The sequence below is a fragment of the Sphaeramia orbicularis genome, chromosome 12 (assembly GCF_902148855.1).
Source record: "Sphaeramia orbicularis chromosome 12, fSphaOr1.1, whole genome shotgun sequence".
In the NCBI taxonomy this organism is placed as follows: domain Eukaryota; kingdom Metazoa; phylum Chordata; class Actinopteri; order Kurtiformes; family Apogonidae; genus Sphaeramia; species Sphaeramia orbicularis.
Window position 1 is genome coordinate 6,536,446 of NC_043968.1, and position 22,586 is coordinate 6,559,031.

Here is a 22,586-nt window from a genome sequence, read left to right on the forward strand (position 1 = left end):
TAAATGGAGCAGACACAGAAAAGGCCCGTCTCTGACAAAGACCTTTGCACAGTCCAGGATAAACACCACAGATTAGAATGTACTGAACAGCACTTTGTACCTGGATCCTCCTCCATGATGTTCAGGGCCTCGATGGCGGCGGCGGCCAACATGGGAGGCAGCGAGGCCGAGAAACAGTAGCCCTGACCGGACAGTCGCTGGCAAACACAGGAAGGAAAGACTTTAACAATCACATCAAAACAATATCACAAGTGACGAGAGGTGCAAGAAAATATCGCTTCTGCAATATATCGTGATATTTCATGTCATGATCCTGTATTGATATTAAAAAGTACTGTGTCGATATTTTTAGGTATTTATTCAAATGGAGATATGGTGGAGGTTCTTTTTTTTTTTGTTGTTTTGTTTTGTTTTGGTTTGGGGGGGAGGTCCTGTCAGCTCTTTTATTTCTATATTCACGTGGGTATGTTACTCTTTTATTTCTATATTCACGTGGGTATTTTACTCTTTTATTTCTATATTCACGTGGGTATTTTACTCTTTTATTTCTATATTCACGTGGGTATTTTACTCTTTTATTTCTATATTCACGTGGGTATTTTACTCTTTTATTTCTATATTCACGTGGGTATTTTACTCTTATTTCTATATTCATGTGGGTATTTTACTCTTTTATTTCTATATTCATGTGGGTATTTTACTCTTTTATTTCTACATTCATGTGGGTATTTTACTCTTTTATTTCTACATTCATGTGGGTATTTTACTCTTTTATTTCTATATTCACGTGGGTATTTTACTCTTTTATTTCTATATTCACGGGGGTATTTTACTCTTATTTCTATATTCACGTGGGTATTTTACTCTTTTATTTCTATATTCACGTGGGTATTTTACTCTTTTATTTCTATATTCACGTGGGTATTTTACTCTTTTATTTCTATATTCACGTGGGTATTTTACTCTTTTATTTCTATATTCACGTGGGTATTTTACTCTTTTATTTCTATATTCACGTGGGTATTTTACTCTTTTATTTCTATATTCATGTGGGTATTTTACTCTTTTATTTCTATATTCACGTGGGTATTTTACTCTTTTATTTCTATATTCATGTGGGTATTTTACTCTTTTATTTCTACATTCACGTGGGTATTTTACTCTTTTATTTCTACATTCACGTGGGTATTTTACTCTTTTATTTCTATATTCACGTGGGTATTTTACTCTTTTATTTCTATATTCATGTGGGTATTTTACTCTTTTATTTCTATATTCACGTGGGTATTTTACTCTTTTATTTCTATATTCACGTGGGTATTTTACTCTTTTATTTCTATATTCATGTGGGTATTTTACTCTTTTATTTCTATATTCATGTGGGTATTTTACTCTTTTATTTCTATATTCACGTGGGTATTTTACTCTTTTATTTCTACATTCACGTGGGTATTTTACTCTTTTATTTCTATATTCACGTGGGTATTTTACTCTTTTATTTCTATATTCACGTGGGTATTTTACTCTTTTATTTCTATGTTCACGTGGGTATTTTACTCTTTTATTTCTATATTCACGTGGGTATTTTACTCTTTTATTTCTATATTCACGTGGGTATTTTACTCTTTTATTTCTATATTCATGTGGGTATTTTACTCTTTTATTTCTATATTCATGTGGGTATTTTACTCTTTTATTTCTATATTCACGTGGGTATTTTACTCTTATTTCTATATTCATGTGGGTATTTTACTCTTTTATTTCTATATTCATGTGGGTATTTTACTCTTTTATTTCTATATTCACGTGGGTATTTTACTCTTTTATTTCTATATTCATGTGGGTATTTTACTCTTTTATTTCTATATTCATGTGGGTATTTTACTCTTTTATTTCTACATTCATGTGGGTATTTTACTCTTTTATTTCTACATTCACATGGGTATTTTACTCTTATTTCTATATTCACGTGGGTATTTTACTCTTTTATCTCTATATTCACGTGGGTATTTTACTCTTTTATCTCTATATTCACGTGGGTATTTTACTCTTATTTCTATATTCACGTGGGTATTTTACTCTTTTATTTCTATATTCACTTGGGTATTTTACTCTTTTATTTCTATATTCACGGGGGTATTTTACTCTTTTATTTCTATATTCACGTGGGTATTTTACTCTTATTTCTATATTCACGTGGGTATTTTACTCTTATTTCTATATTCATGTGGGTATTTTACTCTTTTATTTCTATATTCATGTGGGTATTTTACTCTTTTATTTCTATATTCACGTGGGTATTTTACTCTTTTATTTCTATATTCACGTGGGTATTTTACTCTTTTATTTCTATATTCACGTGGGTATTTTACTCTTTTATTTCTATATTCACGTGGGTATTTTACTCTTATTTCTATATTCACGTGGGTATTTTACTCTTTTATTTCTATATTCATGTGGGTATTTTACTCTTTTATTTCTATATTCATGTGGGTATTTTACTCTTTTATTTCTATATTCACGTGGGTATTTTACTCTTTTATTTCTATATTCATGTGGGTATTTTACTCTTTTATTTCTACATTCATGTGGGTATTTTACTCTTTTATTTCTATATTCACGTGGGTATTTTACTCTTTTATTTCTATATTCACATGGGTATTTTACTCTGTTGTTTGTACTAAAAAACTAGTATTGTGATACTGCAGATCATGTATGTGCTTTGTTTTAAACTGATAACACTGTTTTGTTAAATAATGGTTATTTCAATCATCCTAAAAGCACTTTTAACTGTCTGAAAGAGGCAGATGTTTGTTCCTTTGTTGGGATTTCACAAAAATAATGTTCTGATGTTGGATGATTCAGGGACTGAACACTATGCATTCATTTCACAACTAATAAAATATGAACATTTAAGCAGAATCTGAAACTGTAATGTCTGTAAAACATAATTTTATTTTTTATTTGTGAGTGTTTTGTGCTTGTAATTTTATTTTTATTTATCTGTGAAAAATGTTAGTTTTTACAGAGGAAAGTTTTGTGATATAGTGTTAAATCGTGTTCTGAACAAACAAAAACGTGTTTAGTATTTGTGCATATTTCATATATAATTCATTTTTTCCAGGAAATAATCTCTTAGAAGAAGAAACAAAAGAAACCAAAAAATACTGCCTTGTTAACAGTATCGTGATATATCACGATATATCGTATTGTGGTCTTAGTATTGTGATTTGTATCGTATTGCCACATTCTTGCCAATACACAGCCCTACAAGTGAGAGCAGTTTAACCCCCCCTGCGGCCACCAGCAGGGGCACATTTAGCAACAGCCCCCGCTCACGTGTAAGGCTGTGTATTGGCAAGAATCTGGCGATATGATACAAATCACAATACTAGGGTCACAATATATATATATATATATCACAATGCTGATTTTTACCTCCGCCAAGGAGGTTATGTTTTTGCTGGCGTTGGATTGTTTGTTTGTTTGTCTGTCTGTGTGCAAGATAACTCAAAAGTTATGGACAGATTTGGATGAAATTTTCAGGAAATGTTGATACTGGCACAAGGAACAAATGATTAAATTTTGGTGGTGATTGGGGGGGGGGGGGGGGGGGGCATGTCTGCGCTCTCCGAGAGCTTTTCTAGTTTTATTTGTTTTGTTTTGTTTTTTTTAAGAGATTGTTTCCTGGAAAAAACTGAATTACACCAGAAACACATGCATAACCTGCAAATATTACAATACTTTTTAGCATACAAACAACAGAGCTAATTACCCATATGGATACATAAATAAAGGAGCTTGCAGGATTCCCAAAAAATATAAACAAAAAAGAAAACCAAAAATGAACTTCCACCATGTCTGCATTAGAATAAATACAAAAAATACTGATACAGTACTTTTTAATATCAATACAGTATCATGAAGTGAAATATCGGGATATACAGGGTGGGGAAGCAAAATGTACAATGAACATTTAGTTGTTTTTTCTCAGCAGGCACTACGTCAGTTGTTTTGAAACCAAACATATATTGATGTCATAATCATACCTAACACTATTATCCATACCTTTTCAGAAACTTTTGCCCATATGAGTAATCAGGAAAACAAACGTCAAAGAGTGTGTGATTTGCTGAATGCACTCGTCACACCAAAGGAGATTTCAAAAATAGTTGGAGTGTCCATAAAGACTGTTTATAATGGAAAGAAGAGAATGACTATGAGCAAAAGTATTACCAGAAAGTCTGGAAGATACTATTAAAGAAGAATGGGAGAAGTTGTCACCCGAGTATTTGAGGAACACTTGCGCAAGTTTCAGGAAGCGTGTGAAGGCAGTTATTGAGAAAGAAGGAGGACACATAGAATAAAAACATTTTCTATTATGGACATTTTCTTGTGGCAAATAAATTCTCATGACTTTCAATAAACTAATTGGTCATACACTGTCTTTCAATCCCTGCCTCAAAATATTGTACATTTTGCTTCCCCACCCTGTATTGCAGAACAGATATTTTCTTTGGTAAAGAGTAAAGTCTGTAGTTCACTGCGGAGCCTCTGAACGTCCAAATGGGTCATATCTGATGAACATGAAAAGATGACAAACTGTGTTTCACACCAATTCTTTACATGTGTTGATAGGATTAACAGATCAACGGGTATTAAACAGTGCAGATCAGTAGATGGTTTTGGTCGCCAGAAACAGCGAAGAGAAAGAAGCTCCGAACCTTTGAATTTAAAGGGACATGGGACTGGACTTGCCTGATTGCTGATCCATGCAAACCTACTAAGTGTCTCAGAATGAGGAAACGACTGCATGTGTAATATGGGCTGCAGCTGTTACAAACTATTTCTGACTCGTTCAGCTCAGCTCAGACCTGGTTCAATCCTTCCAAAAGGTTCTGAACACCAGACGGTGAAGGTTTGCTCCAAATAAGAAAAAGGACCGTATCAACCAGTTCAGAGTCCTATTAATACGACCCAGTCCGACAGCAGAAGTCTGACCTGATTAAATCAATTGGCATCAAAGGATCGGCATTAATGTGGTTCAAATCCAATCTAACAGATCGTTCTCACTTTGTTAACACTAATAATGAATCCTCTCTGTGCACTACAGTTAGTTATGGAGTACCTCAAGGCTCGTTTCTTGGACCACTACTGTTTATCCTATACATGCTTCCTTTAGGTAACTTAATAAGAAAACATTCCATCAACTTTCATTGCTACGCTGATGATACCCAGTTATATTTATCCATTAAACCTGATGAAGCCAATCAGCTGGCCAAACTACAGGAGTGCATTAAAGATATTAAAGATTGGATGACCAACAACTTTCTGCTGTTAAAATAAAAAGATCCAACAAGCGACAACGACCCGTCATTAAACTGTGACAGTTACCTGGTGGTCGATGACGAAGGAGCGGCCGCAGCAGAATCCTCCGATGGAGGCCACGGCGTTCTCCATGTTGGCACTTATCAGGTCGATGTCATCGATCTTTGTGGAGGAGAAATCAAAGAGACACAACAAATGAGGCCAAAAGGAAACCGTTTTCACAACTCATGTGTCAATAAGGTTTTTTTTTGTTTGTTTGGTTTTGTTACCTCCGGATTTTCATGAAAATTTCAGGAAATGTTGATACTGGCACAAGGAACAAATGATTAAATTTTGGTGGTAATCGGTGGGTGGGTGGGGGGGACTGATCTGCCTTGGCGGAGGTCTGCGCTTTCCGAGTGCTCTTCTAGTTTACAACTTTATTCATCATTTTTCCATATCATATCATCATTAAAACATTTCTTACATTGTCAATAGGGTTTTGACATGCATCTTTAAGGTCCATTATCCTCATGTGTTCCAAGGCTGGATTTTAAAACCAATGATCTACTTTTCTTTTGACAGTGATAATCTTTTATACGCTTTTTTTAAATAATTTATTTTGCACATATACAGTTTATTATAGATTTTATCCTGTGTATATTTGTACTGTTTTTATGGTTGTGTGTGTGGTTTTTTTTTTTTTATTGCAGGTGTGCCCTCTCCCCTGCAGCATGTGGGGCAGTACTCCAATTTTGTTGTACCGTGGACCAAGGTTCAAATAGTTTTGGATTTTTCACTGTAGTTAAGTTTTATTTTGTTTTGACTTTTTTTTCTCTAATTCAGTTAGTTTTAAATACTTTTTAGAGCAGGTTTGCTAGTTTTTATTAGTTTTCGTTTTTTGTTCCAAATGCTTAGTTTTAGTTTTTTCATATATTTTATCTTTCTTACCGTCGTATTCAAATAAATCCCAGACAGGACTCTGCTGTTTTCTCCCAACTTTAGTCTCCATGTTTCCAGGTAGAGTGGAGACGAGAAGACGACTCTAAACAACAAATAACGGACTGTGTTGTATGGCGCTGCTAGCTAAAATTGCTCGAGCGAAATAAATCAATTTTGTATCAATCTGACATTGACAAAGATGAAAACGAAGGGAATTTTATCCATAATTTTTATACGTTTTAGTTAGTTTTGTAATCACACGATACAGTTTCAGTTAGTTATCATTTTTTTCTTTTAATTCTAGTTTTTTGTTTTTCTTTTTTAAATTCTCTTTTTATTGAAAGAATTCAGATTTTTTTTCACACATTGAAAAAACAAACAAATACACAAACTCTACAGATCCAGAGAGTAGGTGTAAAAAAACAAAACAAAAACATTTACAGCAGCTCTTCATGGTCCTGGCATACAGGATCTCAAAGTAAAGAATCAATGTATAAATAAAGATAAATAAAAACACAAAAACATATTTCCTCCAGAGGATTTTGGGTTCATATTCATGCATTCAGATCTCTGAGGCCTTACACATCTCACCCATCCCTCCCAGTGTTGTATAAAAAAATCCATCTTCAAATTTACAGTGAAGGTTATTCGTTCCATCCTATAAATTCCCATGGTTATGTCTATCCAATTATTTATTGTTGGTTCTTCTTGTGTCATCCGTCGTTTAGTTATTGCCTTTTTTCCTGCAGCTGGTAATATGCTGAATAAGTATCTGTTTATGTTTTTGACCTCTGGAGAAATGTATCCCAAATACATGGTTTTGAAATCAAAAGGTAAGTAGGTATTAAGAATGAGTTCTATGGCTTTGTGTATTTCTTTCCAATAATGGTTCATTTTTGGAAATGATGTGCAGTGTGGCAGCTACAATTCCTCCAGCGCTGTGAATTCCCATTTGTATCGTGTGACTTATGGCTAGGGGTAATTCTAGTTTTTATTGTTTTCAGTTAACGAAAATATTTTTCAATTCTAGTTTTCGTCATTTCGTTAGTTTTGGTTAATGATAATAACCTTCCTGTGGACACAGTAAGATTTATTTTATCTTATCTTATGTAGCAACTTCCAACAAACTGAAGAAAGAAGAAAGTAAAGACACTGATTCAGCCCCAGCATGTGAGATGAGTCTAAAAATGCTGGCGTCACACTTCACAAAATCTGTTCACAGATCCGTCACATTCTGGCAGCAGAGTCATGTCTCTCAACTCATCCATCTGCACCAATGTCACACACACACACACACACACACACACACACACACACACACACACACACACACACACACACAGTGAAAACTGTGATACTTAAACCTTCAATCTTTTGGCTGCCTTTTCAGATTGCTTCATGTCACAGTTTTTGCTCCTGAACTGTGGTGACCAGCAGTGTTGACTCGGCTTGTGTTTGTGTGTAAAGCGATGAATCAGCTGGAGGTGGATTTGTGTTGATTGTGAGTTTTGGTCAGAGACAGACTGAGCTCACAGTGAGTAGAGGAGCCCGTCATAGTAAATCTAGATCCAACAAAACAAACACTGGCTCTAATGAGGGACTTGGGCCTCTTTACTAGTCACCCTAGATCAGGGGGGTGTCAAACTCATTTAGTTCAGGGGCCACATATAGCCGAATCTGATCTAAAGTGGGCCGGACCAGTAAAATAACATAATTAATAGGATAAGAACTGACAAATAACATCAACTCCAAAGTTTTTTCTATGTTTTTGAGTGAAAAAACATCATGAAAATGTTTACATCTACAAACTGTACATGAATATAACTTGAACAAATATGAACAACCTGAAATTTTGTCAGAAAAATAAGTGCAATTTTAACAATATTACGTCTTAGTTTATTTATTTACACGTGTATCACAACGTACACATCACAGTAGATCTACAAATACACCAAAGTTTTTTTAACAGGCAGAATATTGGTACAGTTCCACATACTTCTCTTAAGACATTTCAGGTTATTCACATTTTTTGTAAAAGGCTAGTCTGTAAATGTAAACATTTTTGTGCAATTTTACTTTTCTAACACTAAAACAAAGGGAAAAATTTGTGGTTTCCGTTAATTATAGGTTATTATGATAGTATTTTACTGCTCTGACCCACTTTAGATTGATCTGACCTTAGATGATTTGAACATCCTTGATTGTTCATATTTTCAGTGTAATTTTTGCATTTCACAAATTCATTCCACGGCCGGATTGGACCCTTTGGTGGGCTGGATTTGGCCCCCGGGCCACATTTTTGACACCTGTGACCTCGATGATGACGGGAGGATTCGTTTGGTGACAGTCTGCAATTTCACTGCTAGACATCACGCAACGTCACATACTGAATGTTTGCTGACCCTCTATGAAAACATTCTGCGCAATAATTTTGTACGCGATTTCTAAATTTGACCTCTTAGTGTGTATTTACGTAGAGCTGCGCTGGGTGAACTCACATTGACCCCAAAGTGCTCGGTGACTCCTCGGCCATGTTCTCCTAACACGCCGAAAGACATGCTCTCCTCCAGAAAGATCCGCACCTTGTATTTGTACTTGAGCTTCACCTGGTTTAAAAAAAAACACAGACACAACGGAGGATTAAGAGAGAGTTAAGACGGAGAAGTTACAAAGTCCAACTTGTTAGATTTCAGAGTGATTCAGATGTGAAACACAACAACAAGGTGATCAACCGGAAGCAGCGGATCATTGATTATCGTTCTGACTGAACATAGAATACAATATTTAATGGTACTGTCGTTCCTTTAATCCAATATATGACCAAACTCTGCCTCTCTGTCTGTAGTCACCACTGTGTGCTCTATTTGTTTGGTTGCAAGTCACAAATAATATCCTATTAACAACGAAATCAGACAAGAACATATGCCGCGTTTCCACTATGTGGAATAGCTCGATTCCACTCTGGTACCAGGTCCCATTCCAGACCGTTTCCATTACAGATACTACCCACTTTACAGTACCTGGTCGTCATAGCGATGCGGTGTTACTTCCGTGTCATCTGCTCAGAGTTGCTGACAAACTCGCTCGTTGTGTGTTGTCAAGCTCATGCTGAATTTTTACGTCTGAACCTCCTGGACAAACCATGGTGTAGTTTTACAGTTTACTGTCATCATGTGGATTCACCTACTGACAGATTTACTGTCAACTACTGCATCTGTTTTTTGTAAAAGGGCGGGTCACACAGACAACTCTGACCAATCAGTGGTCTGCAGTGTTTACACAGTGTCACCTTTTAGTATCTGGTCCCCAGTCCTGGAACCTCAGCGGAGGTGAGACCAAAAAACTAGTACCAGGTACCAGATTCCAGGTCCTTTTTCGTAATGGAAACGCAAAAAGGCCGAGTCGAGTTGAGTCAAGCTGGTACCACATAGTGGAAACACGGCATTACAGTATCTAGACTGTCCAGTTCAATCTGAAAATGAGGTATGATTATTGTTGTAATATTACTGAATTGTGCTTTATTTGAATAAACAGACAGCCATTATTTGTGTCCATTCTGACACAAACATCATGTTTACCTCTGCCAAGGAATGGTGGAGGTTAGGCTTTCATCTGAGTTCGTCTGTTTGTTTGTTTGTTTGTTTGTCTGTTAGCAAGATAACTCAAAAAGTTATGGACGGATTTTGATGAAATTTTCAGGCAATGTTGATACTGGCACAAGGAACAAATGATTACATTTTGGTGGTGACTGGGGGGGCTGATCTTCCTTCGTGGAGGTCTGCACTCTCTGAGTGCTTTTCTAAGTTTGTATCGATTCTAATTATCAGTTATCATCTTTTTGATTGCTAACAATCAGTATTGGCCGTTGAAAAAAAATTACAACGTCTCATTCACCCACTCATAGAAAGAGCAGCATGTCTGTAAAAGGCTCCATCAGCTGCTGGAATATCAAATCACCAGCTAATTATATTGTCCTCTTCCCAAGTCCAGCAGAAACATGTGCTTATTCATGACTCAGAGATGGAGGCACCGCTACAAACTGACCTCATTCATTTACTCTGGGAGTGAATCTACTCAGTCAAGTGTAATTAGCAGCTGTGGAGGTACTGCATTTACCAGTTCAGGCAGAGGACAGACGTCTGCCGTGTTGATGTACAGTCCCTCCACTACGATGAACTTCCGGGTCACGCGAGCCTTTCGAGGATTCTGCAACAGAAACCAAATGTTAGTATCATAACCCTTTAACCCCTGACGTGTCAGTGGTGCTCATTCTGTATGTATGAGTTATTTTAAATATTCCTAAAAATTAAACCGTATGCTCAATAGGAAACATTTGTAAATGCACTGATAGAATAGACCTTGTGCTCAGTTTTTCCTCACTACTGTCACCAAGTGTTTGCTCCTGTTGGTGTGTGAATTCGCTTAAGAGTCCGGTTTAGACCAGCTTTAAATGTAAAGTGTCATCAGATAACTCGTGTTATGATGTGGTGCTATATAAATAGGGGTGTACGAAAATATCGGTTCTGCAATATATCACGATATTTAATTTCACAATACTGTATCGATATTAAAAAGTACTGAATCAATATTTTTAGGCATTTATTTAAATGCAGATATTGTGGAGGTTCATTTTTGTTTTTTTTTTGTTTTTCTTTTTTGTTTATATTTTATGTATTATTATTTAACACTGTTTTATTAAAAAATGTTCGTTCCTTTGTTGGGATTGAACTAAAATCCTGTTCTGATGTTAGTGGTGAACTAATAGAATATGAACATTTGAACAGGATCTGAAACTGGAATGTCTGTAAAACAGAGCTGCAGTTTGAACACAGGAACATTTGGTGATGTGTTTAGTATTTGTGCAGATTTCTGGTGTAATTCCATTCTTCCAGGAAATAAGCTTTTAAAAAAGAAACAAAACCATAAAAAAATTGCCTTTTTAACAGTATCGTGATATATCGTACCGTGATCCTAGTATTGTGATTTGTATCGTATCGCCAGATTCTTGCCAGTACACACCACTATGTATAAATAAAATGTGTTTGACTGATAATAAACATGTAATAGAAATACGGCCTAACCTTCTGGTCCTCCAGCTCCTGCTCCTTCAGCAGCCTCTCCAGATCTTCCATATCATTATGTTTGAAGTATTTGATGAAGCTGCGTGAGGCCTGAAGGCCTTTCTGGATGGAGAAGCAGGCTGCCTCATCCCTGAAAACACACAAAACAACCACATAAACCTGTCTGACTGTCATGATCTGTGTGCAGTATTTAATAAACACAGTCATCATGATGACACACTGTCACATAAAGACACTGTCAACAGTTATTATTTGGCCAAATACTGAATACTGTCCTATTATAGACCTTCACTGGCAGTGACTGAGTACAGTGTCTCTGTCCAGCTGTTATCGTATTACATAAACTCAAAAAACATTAAAAAAAAAACACTGTAAAAAAGTTTTTACAAAAGTGGAAAAGCTGGTGGAAGTGCAGGTTTATTGAATAAATGGAGAATGAAGGCATGTGTGGACGGGAACAGAACATGTTAGTTGGATCTTGTGCAGCATTAAACATAGACTCTGACAAACTGTGGATGAGTTTAATAAAATGAGTGAGAAACATCAGATGTCTGCCAGCAGTGAAACCGGCTTCAGGGTTTTGAAAAGGTGATAAAATTCTGGGTCACAGATGTCTGTCAGCTCCTAAACCAGCAGCTCATGTTGGAGGTCATGGAATGAAATACTTCATCTAACTAGCACAGAGTCAACATCTTTAAACTGACTCTACACAGACCTTATGCCAAAATAAGCTGATTTATTAATAATTTAAGGTTATGAATCAAACAAAATAGGCCAGAAACTCTACAACTACTGATTTTAGTGCAGTTACAACATGTAGTTTCTACAAATATGTAGCGACTCCTGATCTCCATGAACCAACACTTCATATTCACATAACAGTAACGGTATAAACTTGAATTTTCTGTTGCACATTTTCTAAAGATTTGAACAAAATTTGCACTACATGTCAACAAACACCTGACTAGCATGATTAGTCCATTCTGATAGAGTAGCCAAGACAGTTCTTACACAAAGATGATGTCCCCCCTCTTGGAGTAGGCAGGTATCGCACTTGCAATAGTTGCAAAGCCATAGGAGTAGATGATGGCCTCTTCTGTCTTCATAAATTTGGCCAGACGACTCTCCAGCTCCAGGTGAACGTCTGGGGAAACAGGAAGTTCTCATTCACAACAAGAAGTGTATTCAGATGGAGCAGCTGTTTCTTCTGAGGAAAAACATTTGGACGCATTCACACTGAAGCATCTCTGTGAAACTAACATTTGCATTTGAGTCAAGTCTCAGATATAAGTTTTAAACATTCTGAAAAGCCTGAAATGTATGTTGCATGAGGTGATAACACGGCTGGACACAGTAACTAGTGCAAATCACTCATGTAACAGCCTTGCATGAGTTTAACTGCACAAGAGGGACACCACAAGGATTGAATCACCTGTAATTCAGTATCCATGTTAAATTAAGAGCTGCCTGTCAAAGCTCTACGTTACCACACAACACCAGAGTTTCTTAATTAGAAAAGGGTCAGTTTCTTTTCTAAAAGTCTCCAGTTTCAGGACACTAAAATGCTGGAGGAGTTTGGAAGGTTGATAAAAAAGCAGCAAAATGTATGTGTTTTATTTATGTGTGTGCCGCGAAAACTTCTAATAAAGTAGAGAAGTCTACTATGATTCACAGATTCTATGTGTTTTTACTGTCATGTATACAGTAAGAAACAGGCTTCCCTGTGCAATGAACATCTTACTTTGCCATCCATACTGAATGCAAAGAGAATTTAAGATGTATAAAAATAGAAATACAATAATCTAACTAGGAAGAATGAATATAAAATATGAACTTCTACTACTAAGACAAAAAAATACATATTTACATAAGTGTGCAATGTATGGGTAATTGTGCAAACTGTCTGAGATAAATATGTTAAATGTGCAAAAGTGTCAGAGATGAACAGTATGACATATGTGCAATTAATGCATATAAGATGCGTAAACAGTATCACAGTTGAAAATGTAAACACTGTCAACAGTCAGTATGGTTGTTGTTGTTGACTCCTGTCAGCTGTTCAGGAGTCTGATGGTGGAGGGAAAGAAAGAGTTCCTGACTAGTACTGGACATGACGTCTGTTAAAACAGGCAAACAAATGGTTTATGTCACATCTGTCAGCATCAAACACAGTAGACCAGTGTTTTCCAACCTTGGGGTCAGGACCCCACATGGGGTCGCCTGGAATTCAAATGGGGTCGCCTGAAATTTATAGTAATTGATAAAAATAAGAGTAAAAACTTACTAATATAAAATATATGGTGAGTTAACAGACAATCACAATACATAAAAGACAAACTGAGTCTGAAACTGCAGCACTGTGGTTCTGTTTCTGTGTCAAATGTTCACTGTGGTCAGTTTCAGATGCTGCAGCTCTTTCATAATTCATAGTTTCAGTTCTTGTTTGTTCAGTATTAATTGTCCTCCTTGTAAATCACAGCTGGACTGACTGGACAGATCCTGACCAAGGAAAATCCAACTCTCCCTTTGTGCAGTAATCTACACCTGGATTTACTGCCTCTGTCCACAATAATATACATTATATAGACTAAATGTCCTCTAAAATTAACGTTTATTTGCAACATAGTATAGCAAACTATTACATGATCAAAAACAAATTATTTTAGCAAAAGAAAAAAAAAGTCTCCATTTTGAATGTCTGGGGTCACCAGAAATTTGTGATGTTAAAATGGGGTCACGAGACAAAAAAGTTTGGAACCCACTGCAGTAGACACTCATGTAGCTCTAACTCATGTACAGAAGCAAGAAAACCACAGTGATACAGACAACACATCAAACACAAACACATTTACATATGCACATGTGGTCAAGATGAAGAAGTACACGACTAAGAAGCAATTATACTACATCAGGGGTGTCAAACTCATTTTAGTTCAGGGGCCACATGCAGCTTAATATGATCTAAAGTGGGCCGGACCAGTAAAATAATATAAATAATAGCATAAGAACTGATAAATAATGCCAACTCCAAAGTTTTTTCTGTTTTTGAGTGAAAAAAGTCAAATTCCGTAATGTAAATGTTTACATCTATGAACTGTAATTGAACATAACATGAACAAATATGAACACCCTGAAAATTCTTAAGAAAAATAAGTGCAATTTTAACAATATTAGGCCTTAGTTTATCATTTATACATGTGCGCCACAACTTACAGATCACAGTGGATCTACAAATACACAAAACATTAAAGAACAGGCAGAATATTGTGAAAATTCCACATACTTCTATTTAGATATTTCAGGTTGTTCGTATTTGTTCAGGTTATTCACAGTTTTTGTAAAAGACTTGTCTGTAAATGTAAACATTTCTGTGTAATTCAGCGTTTCTCAAACTGTGGGCTGGGCCCCCCCGGGAGGGCGCGCAGGCTTTCCAGGGGGGGCATGGGATCATTCCTAGGTGTTTTGTTTTTTTTCTTCAGGTTCGAACATGTAGCAGGTGGAACTAATGTTTTAGCGTTGGAGCACCCTGGATTCATTTTAAGGACGTACAACAAACAAATCTACTGCCATGGTGATCTGTCACTAGACTAGACCAAGAGTTTAGGTTTGGAGAGTGGACAAGGACTGGAAAAGAAAAATGTGCAATGTTTCTGGTTTTGCACAGTTTGTACAAATTCAACTTTAATGTTCTGAGATGTGCAACGGAAACCGGCTCATTGCAGCCACTGATATTGTTAAAATGTTCACCTTTGTTACCAAAATTTGTTTGTTGTTCTACAAAAAAATTTACCTTATTGTCATAGTTGTAAGATAATTACACATTTTCTATTTTTAATTGGAAAAATAATGTCTCAGGGAGCAGTTTTGTTGAGGTCATTTATATTATTCAATCAAAAATCTAAGTTATTTTTAATTTGCACAACAAATTATTCAAGGAAAAGCAAAAAGTATTCTAACGATATAGATGTTTCTTTCAATAAAAGTTATAATTGCACCACAGGTACAATGTTGTTGGGGTTGAGGGGGGCTTGGAGATTTTTCGTGGTCCAAAGGGGGGCCCGACAGAAAAAGTTTGAGAACCACTGGTGTAATTTAACTTTTTTTTTTTTTTTTTACACTAAAACCAAGAAAAAAGTTAGTGGTTTTCATTATTTATAGTTTATTCTGATAATATTTTACTGCTCTGACCCACTTTAGACTGAATTGACCTAAAATGATTCGAACATCCTTGATTGTTAATATCTTCAGTGTCATTTTTGCATTTCACAAATTCATCCCACGGACCGGATTGGACCCTTTGGCGGGCTGGATTTGGCCCCCGGGCCGCATGTTTGACACCTGTGTACTACATGGAAATGCAACATAAAACATAAGAAAGAGGTGTTCCCAACAAAAGCACACGTGAACATTTCACTCACCAAAGGTTCCGTAGAAGCCTCTGGGACCGCATGTGCCCACGCCATATTTTTTCAGAGATGCCAAAGCCTTTTGCTGAAATTAGGAAAGTCAGAAGGTAAATAGTTTGAGTACGCCACAGCTTCAAAGAAGAGAAAATCTACGAACGAGCTGAGAAAACTGACCTTGACCCGCTCGTTGTCGAGGAGACCCAGAAAGTTAAATGATGCAAAGTTAATGCACTCTTTTCCATTGATTATGATTTTGTGGCTCGGAGGTCTGTGAAAGAAAAGACGACGACATTAAGTGGAGACTCTGAAGCCCATTATATATTTACCAGGCCGGTGGCTTTACGTTTACAGCCCATGGAGCACGAGCAGAACTTCAGCTAAGCATTTCCTTCACCGTCCCACGGGGCTGAACCGTCTAATGCTGCCATTGTTTTCCATTCACTTTAACGAGCAAATACGACCGACTCGCACAGATTATGTCTAACGCAGAGTTTTACGACGGCTGCGTGGCAGTGCAGCTCAGCTAATGCAGTGGAGTCGAACAGAGCTGATGACCGGCAGTTTCATGTTTAAGAGTTTGGACGAACGGAAACCTGAAGAATTCTGCTCCAAACTTTGTATCGGTTCTGCTCATAAAGGGTTTCAGGTACGGTCGTAATTCAAACAACACGAGCACAAGAAGTCTGAGAGTTTACAGTCGACAAGCGTTAACACTGTGAGGATCTGCCCCTGGCATTTACTGATATTATATCATATTATTATTATTATTATCATTATCATTATTATTATTATTATTATTATTATTATTATTATTATTATTATTATTATTATTATCATTATCATTATTATTATTATTATTATTATTATAAACTGAAGTGGAAGAAAGCCTGGAAAACTACATAAACAATAGTCGATCCATTAATCCATCCATCCATCCATTGTCTGTTCATTCATTCATCATCCATCCATCCATCCATCCATCCATCCATCCATCCATCCACCCATTCATATTTTACTCCAAAATCTATTTTCAACATAGCTGAACATAATATCTAAAAGGTTTTCATCCTATTTGATACCAATTTCTGTCGAGAACCACGTTTTGAATCTGTGCACAAAGCTTAAAAAATTGATGTCCGTTTCGAGTCTGCATGTTACCGAGCAGTAATTTATAATTTCGTTGTACATATGTATAATGACAATAAAGGCATTCTATTCTATTCTATTCTATTCTAATTTCACATTTTTCACCTAAAAATGTTATCTCTTTAGTTCTACATAATGTTAAAGTGCTTATAAATACCTGCTCAAATATGTCTAATACATGCATCTAAGTTACTCTGCTTATATGACAGACTGTTGAACACCACGTGTCCACATGTTACCGATTGATCAGACCCTCTAGTTTTTCTTCTTTTTTTTAATAAGGCAGTACACACGCTAAACTAACTGTTTTTGTAACAACAGTCAAAGTTTCATTTGGACGTACTGTTTATGATATTTACTGCAGTTTTAGGGCGACTCCGGAACCAGCTCTTGAATCACACCGAACTGGTTCGACTCTACTCTGAGAGCCACACATTTATTATATTACTCACTACATTCTTACTAAAGGGATCGTCGGCTCATTCATACCAACTAAAAGTGTGAAGGTATTGTGCGTCCTATAACAAAATACATTCGAGATGTGAGTGAAGCTGTTTTACCCTGTTACAACATCATAGTTGAGTGACGGGTGGTCTTTGGAAATAGGAGGGACCAGAGGATCAGGCTGCCACTCCTCAATCAGGTCCTCCTTTTCCTGTGAGAAGCAACAACACCACAGCTGCTTTATGACACACAAACAAACAATGCAGTAGGGATGTAACGATTACCAGTATGACGATAAACTGCGGTAAAATTGCAGACGGTTAGCATTACCGTTTAAATTCCAATTATCGTGATAACTGTGTTTGATTACCGCACTTTTCCGGAGAAAACACCTCTGTAAAGATCTGCTTTTATATCAAATATTTGAGTATAGTTTTAATTTATGACAATTTTAATTTTCTATACCTAATATTTGGAACCAATATTCACTTTTAACGTCTGTGAAAAGGTTCGTTAAGCATCTGTGTGTTATTTATGCAATAAATTATATACATTTTTCAAATCGGATTTTATCTTTTTTGTGTGTTTTTTTGTCCTTTTGTGTTTTTATAGTAGGTTAAAGTGAAAAAATAATAGACAGAAGAGATAGATGAAGTTGCACTGGAAAAAAAGATGCCAAACATGGGTATAATAAACATTTGTTTATAAATATATATATATATATATATATATATATATATAAAGCCAAAATAGGCTCAGACCACTAAAGGTTAATATTTGAATGTTTCTGCCAAGAGAAAGTGCATTGTGCCAATTATTTTTATTTGTTTTTTCAGTTGTTTTTTTTTTTTTCCAAAATACAACTTGGTTAAATTATTTCAGTGTGTGTATCAGTACTTTTTGAACATTTTGAGCACAATTTCAACAATACCGCGATAATAATGATAACCGTGATAATTTTGGTCACAATATGAAATATGATATGAAATGTTCATATGGTTACATCCCTACAATGCAGTGGTTTAGTTTTCACTGCTCGGTGCTGCTGACCGTACCTTCTCTGTCAGCTTGTAGGTCTCATGCAGTTTGTAGGTCTTTGAGAAGAGCAGCCTGATGATCCACAGTATGAGGATCCCCTCTAGAATGAGGTGATACGCAGGAGCCTGAGGAGGACATGGACATGGAGCTTAGACCCCTGTCTGGTTGGGCTGGTGTTAGAAAGTGTGTGGTGGAAGTCTACATGGAAGTCTGATGGCGTAAAGGTGATAAATCCTTGTAAACTTTGCACCATAAAGGACAAAAATAACCTGCTTTAGTACATTGTGGCTGTGTTCAGACAAAATACAACATGTGTGTAATAATGTAGGGGTCATAATTCAATATATACTTACCATGACCACACCATGCAAATATTTAATCACTGTGAGACTTTTCTATAACACTGTTACAAAGATTGTGTCAATTTTGTTTTAGTTAATGTTACACATTCACAAATTCTAATATTCTGAATTATCCACTGTCATTTCTCATGTTTACTTCATGCAAAATAGTTTTAAACCACACATTTTAAACTCACTGAGGGCAAAGAATAGCCTAAAAAGGTCTACACAACCGGTCAAAAGTTTTAGAACACCCACATTTTTCCATTTCTATAGTAACACACTACTTTCTGCTGTCCAAAACTGTTCAAATAATGCTCCCAACGCTATGGTACCAAAGTGTGTTCCAACATTCCTTTTCTGCAGACACAGGGGGTTGGAAGGAATTCACAAACATTGGGACACCTGGAGGAATTGGTAGCACCAACTTTCCAGGCTTGATCAACCTCCATTGCTGCAGAACTGCTTTAAGTTGTTAATCCATTTCTTGTTCACCTTTTTGTATAACTCTGAAATGTACATTATTTTTCAGTTTTGTTTAGCCTTACCTTTTTTTTTTTTTTTTTTTTTTTTTTTTTTTTACCTCTGGCAGTTCACCGCTTATCTTTGTACCATTTCAAGCTGTTCATTGGACTGGAACTGCTTGAATTTCAATACAAAACTGGAAAAATTGGGGTGTTCTAGAACATTTAACTGGTCGTGTGTATGGAGGATTTGTGTGTGCTTGTGTACTAGCATGGCTGTTACTTTTTTTTTTTTGTTTTACATCAGGTACCTCCATTTCTAAGCTTTTAATAATTTATTGCCAATATCTCTCAGTATCTTTTGTGATATTTTTATACAGTCTTTTTTGTACTTTGTTTGCTGCTGAATGGATTTTCATTGTTCCTGTAACAATGACAATAAAGATCTATTCTACTGATTTTTGTCATCTGTTGCAATATAGTCACTTCTATGGAGAGGACTTCAGTCATTTTCTGCAAACAAAAAAACAAAACCAATCTCTTTCTCCTGAATTAGTCAGCATCTCTACCCTGTTCATCTACAGATACAACAGTGTGTAAAACCAGTCAAGAAATTCAGTTAGTGAGCATTAAAAACTGCCCAGCTCCCAGTCAGACACAGACTCTAAACCTAAACTCCCCTAAGCAGCTACACAACCTCACAAATATTCCATACTGGACATAAAACTGGAAGTATATAATGATCTGGCATTTATTGTCATAAGTATAAGTATAATTAGGGCTGTGCATAAATAATAAATCTGTCAGTTAGTCAAACTGGTCAGTACAGTGGATGTTTTACTTCTTGGAGAGGTGGAATTCATGTTTATGGCACTGACTGCTCGAGTACTGCAAATGTTAAGTAACTTTGGAAAAGTTTTTTAAAAGATAATAATATAATTGTGGTTCATCCACTCCTTGGTTGGACAGTTTAAGTTTTGTTTTTTTATTGTTGGGTTGGGGATACATGCTAATAATTCCATCTCAGCTATTCAACTTAAAAAAGAAATTACAATGTTTTATCCTCATTGAAAATTATGACTTTTTTCATAGTAACATTTTTGACAATGCATCCTCCTACTCTAACTGTTACATCTAGTTAAATGTTGACTTTTGGGATACTCTTATGAGATCTTCTGGCTCCTGTTTTGCTGTATTGAAACATTTTGCTTGTGTGGTATGTTTGGCTCCTATTTTTTGACATTTATAAATGCCTCTGGTTAAACTGATTTTTGTTATTAGGCTATTGTTATACAAGTACTTTATGAATACATTTTCTCACCAATTCACTGATTACTTGTTCAAATTGTGCTTTTTCTTTCTTTTTTCTCTTTTCCTGAGCTAACACTGAATTTACCCCTGGGAGTAATACAATGAATCTGTTTTGTTTTGTTTTTTTTTTCCCAAAAACTTTATTTACATAATGCCGTATACAAAAAAGGTCAACAGCAGTCAACAGTAATAAACATAATATGGAAAACATAATGCTTGAGGTGAGGCAGGAAGAAATTAAATAAAAGTACATAGATAGGTAAGTAAATTAAATAAATAATAAATAAATAAAAGTAAAAAAAAAAAAAAAAAATTAAAAATTACAACTTAAATTTGTTCCATAAGGCTTTAGTTTTCACAGTTAGAGTTAATGCAAAAGTTCAGAGTGTCCAAGTAGGATTTTAAGTAGGACTGAAAGACCACAAAGTTAGGTTTCTGTTTGGCAAATTTGCTTGCATGCACATGAAATTTTGCTAATAATGAAATGAGATTAAGAATAAACAGTTTCTTAACAGGTAGATCATTAAATAAATAAATAATATTCAATTTTGAAGTTTAGAGAAATATCCAGTTTTCTATTTAAAAAAAGACTGATATCACACCAAAAAATATGACTGAAGGCACATTCCCAAAACACATGAGCTAATGTTTCATCTGTATTGTGACAAAATGAGCAAAGAGGGTGGACACTGATCTTCTAAGTAATCTGTATTTGTAAATTAGTGTGTACTGTAGATGACACAACATATACACTATATTATACAGTACCAGATATGTCATACTACATATCAGATCAGACCACAATTAGATAAGCTAAGGGACACTCATTCAACATTTTTCGACCTTAAAGCTTCAGTCATAGTCTGTTTTCTCTGTGTGTGATGGCAGCTGAAGGCCATTGTCCAAACAGGTGATCAAACACAGTCAGTGTGGTGTGTTTCACTGGAATAGCTCCATATACAAAACTAATACTGTAGTAGAAATAATATGGGATAACTGGGAAAACTGTGAATCGTGTCGTATTTTGTACATGTCCTGATCTTGCCTTAATCTAAAGACAAAACTATCACATTTCGACCATAACTGTTCAACTGTTCTAGCTTCAGCAGAGCAGGTTTCGACACAGTTACGAGTCTTTCCAACTTCCTTGTTACTTGTGCTCTTGGCGCTGATTGGTCAAAAACACCGGCCGCAGCTACAAGCTACCACCTGATTGGCTGAGAGAGTCTGTCAAACATTCCTCTCAACGGCCCTCGGACACTTCCTGAATCAAGAGTTTCGTTTACAGTAAACAGCCTTAAAGTTACTTTTACACCATCTCACACACACATACACATCCGCGGGATATACGTTTCTAAAAACCAGTGAGTTATTCTAGCCGACAGAGTTGATAAAGACAGATAAATACCTCATAAAATGCTTGCACCATCTCCACCAACACCCACTGCTGCCCGGACGCCATGTTTATTTTCTCCCTGCTACGTCACCCGCGTGATGCGTTTACGTATTCAGAAAAAATAGTACACCTGAAGATCCAGTTCCTCCTCTGTTAGAGCAGGGCTGTCAAACTCCTGTTAGTTCAGGGGCCACACACAGCCCAGTATGACCTGCAGTGGGCCGGATCATTAAAATAATAACATAATAGTACATTAATATCAATTTTCAAAATTAGTATGTCTAAATTCTATGTTTTAGAGTGAAAAAAGTAAGATTATATTATCAAAATTTTTACATCTACAAACTATCCTTTAAAAAATGTGGAAAAACATGAACAAACCATGACCAAAATGAAATTTATGAAGAAAAAAGTGCAATTTTTAACAATTCATGCCATTATTTGGCCTCAGCTTCTCATTTTTACATGTTCATTACAACACACAGATCACAGTGGATCTACAAATACCCAAAACATTTAATAACAGACAGAATATTGGTACAATTACTCTTAAATCTCTTAAGACATTTCAGGTTGTTCATATTTGTTCAGGTTTTTCACTTTTTTTTTTTTTTGTAAAAGGCTAGTCTGTAAATGTTAACATTTTTCTGTAATTTTACTTTTTTTTTTTTTTTTTTTTTACACTAAAACAAATAGAAAAATTTGTGGTT

The 22,586-nt window shown here is 35.7% G+C and overlaps 1 protein-coding gene across 1 annotated transcript in view; it reads right to left on the reverse strand.

Annotated features, from left to right (window-relative positions):
• The window catches only part of sptlc1 (serine palmitoyltransferase, long chain base subunit 1), a 34,044-nt gene extending 12,088 nt beyond the window's left edge, over positions 1 to 21,956 (reverse strand). Inside the window, exons 1-11 of the mRNA XM_030149930.1 lie at positions 21,889 to 21,956; positions 18,382 to 18,489; positions 17,443 to 17,537; positions 15,911 to 16,004; positions 15,749 to 15,821; positions 12,342 to 12,474; positions 11,331 to 11,460; positions 10,366 to 10,455; positions 8,748 to 8,855; positions 5,395 to 5,490; positions 101 to 197 (exon numbers count right to left, since the gene is read on the reverse strand). Coding sequence (XP_030005790.1) covers positions 101 to 197; positions 5,395 to 5,490; positions 8,748 to 8,855; positions 10,366 to 10,455; positions 11,331 to 11,460; positions 12,342 to 12,474; positions 15,749 to 15,821; positions 15,911 to 16,004; positions 17,443 to 17,537; positions 18,382 to 18,489; positions 21,889 to 21,942 — 1,078 coding nt within the window. The 5' untranslated portion in view covers positions 21,943 to 21,956. The remainder of the gene's footprint in view (positions 1 to 100; positions 198 to 5,394; positions 5,491 to 8,747; positions 8,856 to 10,365; positions 10,456 to 11,330; positions 11,461 to 12,341; positions 12,475 to 15,748; positions 15,822 to 15,910; positions 16,005 to 17,442; positions 17,538 to 18,381; positions 18,490 to 21,888) is intronic.
• Between the last annotated feature and the right edge of the window lie 630 nt (positions 21,957 to 22,586).